At 53.5% G+C, this 10046-nt stretch overlaps 1 protein-coding gene and 1 pseudogene across 2 annotated transcripts; both read left to right on the top strand.

Annotated features, from left to right (window-relative positions):
• The first annotated feature begins 1149 nt into the window (after positions 1–1149).
• On the top strand, positions 1150–4126 carry LOC139596979 (mRNA export factor GLE1 pseudogene; annotated as a pseudogene).
• A 3834-nt stretch (positions 4127–7960) lies between these two features.
• On the top strand, positions 7961–9937 carry COMMD4 (COMM domain containing 4). 2 transcript variants are annotated; one of them, XM_071441813.1, is made up of 8 exons: positions 7965–8236; positions 8316–8387; positions 8471–8536; positions 8774–8813; positions 8932–9051; positions 9262–9342; positions 9431–9607; positions 9751–9937. In XM_071441813.1, exons 1-8 carry the CDS (start codon positions 8234–8236, stop codon positions 9789–9791), a joined length of 600 nt encoding a protein of 199 aa, XP_071297914.1. In that variant the 5' UTR covers positions 7965–8233; the 3' UTR covers positions 9792–9937. The 2 variants fall into 2 exon arrangements, with proteins under 2 accessions (XP_071297915.1, XP_071297914.1); XM_071441814.1 differs by lacking the exon at positions 9262–9342 and having other exon boundaries at positions 7961–8236.
• The last annotated feature ends 109 nt before the right edge of the window (positions 9938–10046 follow it).

The following is a 10046-nucleotide window of genomic DNA, read 5'->3' as shown; positions in this document are numbered from 1 at the left end:
CATGGAAGAAAAAACAGCAATTGTATCAAAGATTGTAGCGAGCAATAGAATCCTTGACAAAATCAAGAGTGAACAGACTATGTTCTTTATCCACAAACAGGTGTTTATCAGTATTTCATTACAGCTGTTTCAGTTGAACTTGTCTTACCTCTTAAAAGAAAACAACTATATATCTTACAATGTAGAAAATATTTAACTGTCTTAGATTGCAATGCAAGATGTAACCAGATGTATTCTATTTCCATCTGTTAAAACCAGGTGGGGCAGTGTTCCTTATCTCTTCCATGACCCATCCCTCCTATCTCTGGGGAGGATATCTTTTGTAATGGGCCAGCTGTTAAAACCAGGTGGGGCAGTTTTCTTTATCTCTTCCACAACTAATCCTTCCTCCTGGAGATATCTTCTGTTAATGGGCCATTGACTGTCACTGCATGACTGATAAAATTCCATCTTCCCATTGTGAGATGCTCCACCCAGAGGGAGGAGCCAAGCATTGCTTCCAGGATATAATCTGAGACTTCAAACACCACAGGCAGCCTTTTCCACTGGATTCCCAGAGGAAGACCAGACCCTTCTACTTCACCAGTGGACCTTCAGAGGAAAACTCCCCTCTTCTGCAGGATCCTGCCTTCTGGAAGCAGACACTAAGCCAAGACAGTGCAGCAGGCAGCAGAGGAAGCTGCGGGCAGGCAAAGAACACTGCGGGCAGCAGAGTGCTCTGCCTGAAGTGGAGAGTGTGGCAAGGAACAGCAGGGAAAGCTACGTGGATCCAAACACCTTCGTGATTTACAGGCACCACTGGGATAAATGGGAGCGTGGGCATCAGTGCCAGAAGACCCTACACTCCAGGTATGGACTCTTATTTTAACAAGCAGAGGGATTAAATATGATAAACAGGCTTTACTAGCCTTAATAAAGTGGTGTGGGAGCCACGGACTGGACGTGTCCGAAGAGGCAGCCTTGGACCTGAACACGTGGGATTGGGCTGGCAGATATATACTTGCAGCAGCTGCCACAGCTGATGAAACTGCCATCAATGTTGTCAAACCCTGGAGGCTCATCCTGGACCTGATAAAACAGTTAGAGAGTGAGCGAGACACGAGGCCAGTGCAGGGGATGGCACTGAGCGAGCAGGGGAGGGGAATGGGCAGAGCATCCCCCCCGTGGAGCTGTGGAGCCTCCCCGGGAGGGGGTGACCTGTCTGCAGAGTGCCCTGTGGCTGCCTGGGGCCGTGCCACTGCCCAGGGCAGGGACAATGTGCCAGCCAATCATCCCACCATGGCACAGAGCCGTGGAGCCAGCCCGCACAGGGATGAGATGCCAGTGGAGCGCAGAGTCACTGAACAAAGCAGCGGAGACACTCCACGCTCCCGAGCTGAGTTACACAGGCATCCTGCAGCCACCCTGGGTCCTGCCTCTTCTCTGTGCTCTGCTGCACCAGCTCTTGGAGCCATGACAAGCTGCCCTGCCTTTACTCTGTGTCCTGCTGCTTCAACCAAGACCACTGAGACCACAACTGCCCGCTGTGAAATGGCAAACTGCTGTGGAGCCTCCCCTGCCTCCTGCCAGGCAATGCTTGGCCACTGCAGGATAACTGGCTGCTGTGGAGCACATGGCTACTGCAGAGGGCTCCCTGCCACCGAGCCTGGCTGTGCCACGATGGCAAATGAGCACTGTGTGACCAAGCCTAGCTATACTGGCTCTGCTGCTGTGCTGCAGGGGTGCCCAGCTCTTGCAGAGACAAAGCACCTTACAGCTGTTCCAGTTATGCCTGTGCAGCCATTCCAACAGCATGCACCGGGGACACCTACATGCCCTGATACAGCACACACACCAGTACTGCCTCCTCCTAGAGCCCATTGGTCCAGCTCTGAGACTGTACCTTCTGCCCGGCCTCCACGGGGTGGGTCCAGCCGTCGCTGCAACTCAGGGGTGGGCCAGGGAAATACATCACCAGAAATCCCTGGAAGAAACAGCAGATCAGGGAATCCCTCAGCAGTGGCTGCGGTGACTGCACTGCCACCATCGGAGCAGAAGTTTGCTTTGGATTGTCTACCAGCAAAGGACGTGAGAGAGAACCAGAGCCATCATCCCTCAGCAGAGCCACAAAATACCATCACCATTGCCATGTTGCCAACAGCCCTGCCCAATCCTGTGACTGTTGGGCAAAAGGAAAACGATCATCTTAGTCTCCTGGAAATAAATCAAGAAGTTGCTCCAGCTGATCTGTCATCTAAAATTGCAAAAGTCGAAGGCTGCATTCGGATGTATGAAGAGATGCACAGGCTGAGAGCAAGGGAGAGGCTGAGACAGCGGCAGGAGGAGCTGGAGCAGATGGTGAGGGCAGCCTATGCCCAGGCCAGTGAGCAGCTGAAGCGCTTTGATGAGCTGAGGGAGCTAAAGCGGCATCAGGAATTCCAAGAGTTGCAAGAAGTAATGGAGAAGAGCTCAAAGGAGGCTCAGAGGCAGCAAGAGAAGTTGAGGGAAGAACACCAACATAGAGCCAAGATATTGAACCTAAAATTGCGTGAGGCAGAGCAGCAGAGGAAACGTCAGGAAGAGCTGGAACTCTTGCGCAAGAAAGAGGGCCAGGAGAGGCTGCGCCACCTTTATTCCATCCAGGAGGAGCTGCTGCAGCTGAACCAGCAGATTGATCCCAACTACAGGCACAAAGATTTGCCCAGAATCAATCTGGCTGCCTACAGCAATCGTGGCAACCAGATCTGTGCACTGGTGTCAGGGCTCATCTGCACCACAAGCGAGAGAGGGTTCCCAGCTCCAGCAGATGTGGCAAGCTCTGAACAAGCCCTGCAGGAGATGCGAGGGTTGATATCCAGCATGCAGCAGGAAATCACTGCAGCTCTAGAAGAAAGGAAGAGGAAAGATGAAGAGGAAAAGAATCAAAAGCAGAAAGAGTTAGACAAAATAGAGCATATGGTGTGTCAGACTTCTGTACCTGCACAGCAGTCGTGGGGAAAGCAGCAGAAGGAAGGACTTCAAGTTGAAACAGAAGAAAGTATCATGCAGTGGTACCGGCAGCTTCAGGATGCTGCTGAGCAATGTGTTGCTGCTTTCAGTGAAATTGGAAACTGCAAAGGCAACACTGAGGTGAAGAAGATAAAAACAAACTTGCAGAAAGCAGCTACAATCCCTGTGAGCCAGATCTCTAGCATATCAGGCACTAAGCTGAGAGAGGTGTTTGATAAGATCAATAACCTGCTGTCTGGGAAGCCTGTTCAGACTGAAGGGCAAACGGTGTTGGTGACTCAGCATCCACAGGGGCTGGAGTTTGTTTGTTACAAACTTGCAGAGAAGTTTGTGAGACATGGGGAAGGAGAAGTATCTTTTCACCATGATTCAGCTTTCCCAATTGCTGCGGTGCTCTCAGGAATCTGGGAATTACACCCTCGAGTTGGAGACATCTTTTTAGCTCATCTGCACAAAAAGTGCCCATATTCTGTGCCATTTTACCCTGCTCGGAAAGAAGGGACTTCTACAGAAGAGTATCAGAGGATGCTTGGATATGAAGTCTATGATTCTGAAGTGGAAGAACCAGATCAATTTCTTAAAAGGATGTCAGGCATGATTCGTCTCTATGCTGCCATCATTCAGCTCCGCTGGCCTTATGGAAGCAGGCAAGGGGCTCATCCTCATGGTCTGAGCTATGGATGGCGCTGGCTTGCACAGATGTTGAATCTGGAGCCTCTGGCAGATGTGACAGCTGTGCTGCTTCTGGATTTCCTGGAGGTGTGTGGCAATGCTCTGATGAGGCAGTATGGGATTCAGTTCTGGAAAACAATGCTCTTCATCCGGAAATCCTATATCCCAAGAATTGAAGCTGTGACCAGCTCGGGCCAGATGGGCTGTTTGTCACGTTTGAAGACTTTTGTGCAGAAATGTTTACAGGCAGAGGAAATTCCATTACCAAAGGGCATTCTGACACCTTCCTTTTGGAGAACATAAATCAGTCTGTATTTCCTTTCCCCTTCATGTTTAATTTAAGAAGATTTATTTTTTACACTTAGAAGCTAATCTTTGCATTAGATCTTTAAAGGTTTTTGTATAGTTATTTTGTATAAGTTTTGTATAGTAAATTATGGAAACTTCAAGACTTTTCCTTCATATGTTTAATTGTGGAGGCTGGTAAACTGAGGAGAAGCTTACCATACTCCCTTGGAGGGACAAAGTTCTGCCCTGCCCCTCACTCCCTTTATAAACCCCTGCTCTTGTTTTCTGGGAGAGTTCTTAATCCTTGGACCCCTTGGGGGTAGGAGCTCAATAAAGACCCTCTATATGGGGTCTCTATACCTCTTTGTATGGTGGACCACCATACAAAGACTCTCTCCTTTCCTTCTGTGTTGCTCATGGCTGAAATCACCCAAGAGCTGAAATCACTGGACGAGAGCGCGATGTGCCTGTGCACCCAGGGCGTGTTTTTAAACATGCTTCTCTGGGAAGGTCACAGCACTCTACCACCTCTGCCTGCTACAACATTTAATCATGTAGAAAATGCTTTAAATCCATTATCCTGATGGCTCCAGAGATTAAGGACTCTTGGACTGAAAAGTTGCACAATGCAATGCAAGTTCCACTGTGCAGTTCATCTCATGCAAGTGAAAATACCCACAGAGCAGAGTAGCAAAAGCTGTTTACACACTAAACCACTTAACAGGAGCAGAGCAATCCCAAAACCCAGTAATCTTAAACCATTTCCTATCATTACAAGTGTCAGGTGATGCCCAATCACCTAAACCATTGACAAAAAACATTATCACAAACAGGAGGGAAGGTTGGGGATGTGGGTATGGGTGCATTTCCACAGACACCAGAACAGGATGGACACCAGCCAGGTGTGTCTGCCCTATGTCCTGCTGGGGACCAGAGACAGCACCCTCCTGCTGGTCCCTCAGCAGATATCGTGGACCAGTGATTTTAACAACTTCTACACCTCTTACATGGAGATTTGGGACCTTCTGAAGTGACAGTTTGTTCAAGGATTTTATCTGTTCAAACGACACAAACATTTCATAATATGAGGTCTTGAGTAGCTTATCTATTTAAGAGTTAAAACTTGAACTTGGAAAGTTGTTTTCCATGTTACCTTCTCATGGTTCTAATGTTTCCAGTTCATAGAGTCAAGTTATAAGTTTGTAACCTCCCATGCCCCTGGCATGCCAATTTGAAAGCTTGTAATTGTTGGTGATCCCACCTGACAGCTCCTGGGAATGAATGTTACAACTTCAATGGTACAGGGGATACATCCCTGGCTGACAGATGCTGGGCTTGTTGAGTTGGGCAGAATCATCTGTGCCACCATGAGGTCCTGTCATCCTGTTTGCAACGGGCCCTTGCAGAGGGATGACAGAGAAAATGCATTTTTTAGAACAGAAAGGGGGAGCTGTGACGGCTACAGCTGGTCCAGAGCTGCACAGAAAATTTGGCCTAACAGACACCAACTCAGCCAGCCTAGCTCGTTAGAAGAGAGAAGTAAACAAGTCCCCAGTGATAGGTTGGATTTAAGTTCAAACAGGGGGCTGTCACTGATGGTGGAGACAGGAATGTGACAAACACACACTGAGGTTCATGCAGCAGCAGCCAACATCTACTGAAGTGCATCCCCTTTCATAGGGGCTTTGAATGTCCTGCTCTTACAGACACGAGTGGATAAAGGTCATAACTCTGCCCAGCTCACTGGCCAGTGATATGGGTGCATTCACTGTTCAGAGGGATTGCCTGGGGTCCCCTTGTTTGAGCTTGAACCCAGCCTATCAATCTCATACCTGGGGACTTGATTACTTCTACCACCTAAGAGCTAGGCTGGTTGAGTTGTGTCTGTTATGCCAAATTATCTGTGCAGCTACAGACCACCCATAGCCACCACAGGGATCTCAGCAAATCCCTTTGGATCATGGATACACTCCTATCATTGCCCAGTGAGCTGGGCAGAGTTAAGATCTTTAGCCAATCACATTTATCTGAGTGCATGTCCTAGGGTGATGTTATGATGCTTGTGTCCCCAGTTGTGTGTTCTGTTTATGCTGGATATCGTGTTCTGTGCCTTCAAGACTGGCTCTGAAAAGTGAAGTTTTGTTTTGTTATCAGACTGCTCACCCCCCCACAGTCAGCAGGACACAGAGACAGGGCAGTACAGAGTAGTGCTTTTGCTTCTTGCTTTTGCTCTTACTTTTGCTCTTGCTCCTGTTTTTTGCTCCTGTTTTTTTTGCTCCTGCTTTTTTGCTCTTGCTTTTTGCTTCTACTCATTAGTTAGTTGAGCTAGGCACTCCGAATTTTCCCTGGACTGTTTTTCCTTTCCCTTTTTTGGAACCACTCAAACCTGCTCTGGACCAGGACCTGGGAAACACCGAGAGTTTGCACCTTGTGGCTGCAGCAGCTGCCCCTGCACCGGAGGGACTGATAACAGAGAGACCACTCCCAAGAGACACTTTCTGAATTTGTCATCTTTTTCAGAGTGGTGAAAGAGTTTTGTCATCTGGTATTGTTCATTTTATGTGCTGGGGGGTGCTGTGCCTGTTAAATAAACAGGTTCTTTCCACTTCTCTCTAAGGAATCCTTCCCAAACCAGTCAGGGGAAGGGACTGTGTGAGTTTGCTTTCTGGAGGGGCCCCCTATGGAGGTTTCCTCCCAAATTTGCCATAAACCAGGACAGTGGTGGATATGAAACCCCCATAAAAAGACTTCTCAGACAATAAACCTTGGCTGTTGCTGCCCAAGCATAGTGTGTGCTTGTCGTGTTCCTGTCTCCAGCACGCAAGTGACACAGGGGTGTCCCCTTGCCTGGGTTTCTCCCAGCTCCCTCCTCTCTCAGGAAATGTCTCAGTGAGCCCAGCAGAGCCCCCAGAAAGCTTCTCTAGGGTGCAGACAGGCTGGAAAGCGCTGCTGTGCCTCGGTGCTGCTCCCCACTGCGGGCTGCCCGCCCTGTGCTGCTCACAGCCAGGCTCCGTGCCGGGAAAGGAGCCGTGGAACACGGATGCATCGCCCGGGCTGAGGGCAAGCCCTGGGTACCCGCTGTTCCTGGGCAGCTCGGCATCCCTGGCTGCCTCAGCATCCCTGAGTGCCACCCCCAGCCTGGCACCCGCTGTCCTCGGCACGCAGGGCTCCAAGGGGCTGGGAAAGTAACTCCTGGGCTCCTGGGGCTTGAGGTAGCTGCTGGGAAAGGGCTCCCTGCTTCCCACGTAGCCAAAGCTGGGCAGGGCCCTGGGCTCTCCCACAGTGGGAGCTGGGGGGTGGTAGAGGGGGCCGGGTCTGTGGGGTGACAGTGGGTAGGGGGTGGGTGGGTAGCACATTGCTGACCTCTCCTGGATCACTGGGCTGGTGTCAGGTGGCTGGAGCTTGGGCCAGGGGTCCAAGCTGAGGCTGGGGACCTCTGGCACCTTCTTCTGGCCCTGGGCAGAGGGACAACTTGCTTCTAGGAACAGGCACCTGGGGGATGGCCCAAACTTATCAGGCTGTCCTTGCTCTTCTGGGTGTCCAGGGGCTGCAGCCTGGTGCCCAGGCTCTCGGGTGGGTACAGCAGGAAGCCCAGCAGTGGGGCCCTTTTATAAGCACCTCAATGAGATCTGCAGTGCTTCCAGTTCCACTCTCACAAGCCTTTATTTCGCTGCCAGCTCTGCCTCCTCCCCCTGCAGCCAGGTGGAGCTGCTCGTGCACCAGAACAGGATCTTTATTTCAGGTCGAGGCCTGTGAAGCTTCAGCCTCAGCTCCGAACGCAACATTTCCGCTCCGGCCCTGTGGCTGCGGGTGCGAACGCGAGTGCGGGGCTGAGGCGCTGCCTCCGCTCCCCTCAGGGCGGTCTGAGGGGGCGGCCTGGGCAGGACTGCGCCTGCGCGGGACCGCGGCCGGACAGAAAGGGCGGCTGTGATTGGGCAGAGCGGAGAAAGGCGGGCCAGGATTGGCGGCTGTGATTGGGCAAGGCCGGGATTGGCGGGCGGAGCGCTGTGAGTCGCGGCCCGTGGGAGCGCGAGGTGCCCGGTGGGGCGGAGCTCGCGCTGCTGGAAGGGCCGGGGGGCGGCTCGGGTGCCGCTCTGGGACCCCCGTCCCCTCCTCTGGCCGCTCTCCTGCCCGGATCCCGGCTAAAAGACCCCGCAGAGCCCCGACCGGAGCGCCCCACCGGGGCAGGGGGCGGGGAGGGGCGTAGCAGGCAGCGGCCCGGGAGTGGTTCCGGGTCTCAAAGGCGACTCTGCCGTAGGAACGCGGACCGGGGAGCGGCGGCAACATGGTGGGGAGGGGTTCGGCGGCGGGGAGCGGGGAGGGCATGCGGAGCCCCCTGCCGGCTCTGACCGCCTGTTCTCCCGCAGCGGTTCCGCTTCTGCGGGGACCTGGACTGCCCCGACTGGGTGCTGGCCGAGATCAGCACCCTGGCCAAAATAGTTAAGTGTTAAGTGTCCCCCGTGTCCCCTGCCTGCTCCCCTCCTGCTGCGGGCCCTCCGCTCACCCCCCTTCTCCCCCGCAGTCCTCGGTGAAGCTGAAGCTGATCTGCGCCCAGGTGCTGCGGGACCTGCTGGGGGAGCCCATCGAGGTAAGTGTGGGGTACCGCAGTGGAGGCAAAGTGTTTCAACGCTACAATGGCATAATCAGCAACGTTAATCTCGTGTTCTTCATGTAAGCCTCAGCATTAAGAACGCTACCGGCCTCTACTAGTAGTACTAATATGCATAGTGTTATTAGTATTAATGCTTAGGTAAGAATTGTCAGTGTTAACACTTGTAGTGAGTGTGTTAGCTGGTGCTTACCGTGATGCTCTGCTCTCCCACAGTATGACAAGATCCTGAAGCTGACCTCAGATGCAAAGTTAGGTGAGCACTGCTGTCCTTACCAGGATCCCCCGATGGAGCCATGCTCCAGGGATGGGCAGCAATGGATCTGGGGATGCCTTCCCAAGGTGACAGAGCTCGCCCTCCCTCCTGTCTGCAGAGTCAGGGGATGTGAAGGCGACCATTGCTGTCCTCGGCTTCATCCTCTCCAGTGCAGCCAAGCATAATGTAGACAGTGAGTCTCTGTCAAGCGAGCTGCAGCAGCTGGGACTGCCCAAAGGTAGGGGAAACCCTCGGGGTGGCACCATGAGCCAGACTTGGTGGGATGCTGCTGGCAGTTCCCACACAGATGGAGGGCAGGCTGGCTGCTGTGCTGTCCTCCATCACCTCCCTTCTGTGCCGTCGGTCCCTGGGGTGCTTTGGTGGAGTTTGGCAGCTGCAGGTCTGGTGTGAGCAGAGGGGCTCTTCTCTTGTGTCCCCTGACGAGCAGAGCATGCCAGCGGGTTGTGCCGTTCCTATGAAGAGAAGCAGAGCCCCCTCCAGGACAGGCTCAGGGCCTGCAGCCTGCGATGTGAGTAGGTTCTGGGGCTCATGGGAATGTGGGGGTCACCCTGCTGGAGAGAGCCGGGGTGCTGACACTGTCCCACTGCCCACCCTAGTGAGCCAGCTGGGCTCGGTGCGCTGGCGGGTGGATTACACCCTCAGCTCCAGCGAGCTGCAGGAGGTCAATGAGCCCGTGGTGCACCTCACCTTCAACATGCGGGACAGAGAGTGTGAGAAGATGACGGCTATCCCTGTGACGCTCTCGGCCAACAAGTTCTGGGTGCTGCTGGCAGGTGAGGCACTACGAGGGGTGGCAGTAGGGCCTCTGTGGGGGATTCTGCGGGGGGAATTGCTGTGGGAGGCACGCTGGGAATGGGATGCTGGAAGGGATGCCGCAGTGCCAGCAGCTCCCCCACAGCTCCACATCTCTCTGCAGAGCTGAAGCAGGCCCAGGCCCTGATGAACACCCTTCTCTGAGGAGCCAGGAAAGGAGCCCGGCCACGGCGGGAGGCTGCAACACTGAGCAGCCAGGTCCAGATTGGTGCTTGGAGGACGTTTCCCATCCCTCTGGGCTCCCGGGGCTCCTCGGGGCAGGTCCAATAAAGTCTTGGTGACAAAGCTGAGCCGTGTCCCGCTGTGTCGCCCCGCGTTGTGCAACCTCCACCCGCGGCGGGACCGCCCCGGCAGGGCACCACCGACCTCCGGGATCAGCGCGTGGCCAATGGGATAGCG

This window comes from Agelaius tricolor, unplaced genomic scaffold (genome assembly GCF_023055355.1).
Source record: "Agelaius tricolor isolate 1412-34295 unplaced genomic scaffold, bAgeTri1.0.p SCAF_16, whole genome shotgun sequence".
In the NCBI taxonomy this organism is placed as follows: domain Eukaryota; kingdom Metazoa; phylum Chordata; class Aves; order Passeriformes; family Icteridae; genus Agelaius; species Agelaius tricolor.
Note: the sequence above shows the minus strand (reverse complement) of the source record. Positions and strands in the feature narration are given on the sequence as shown.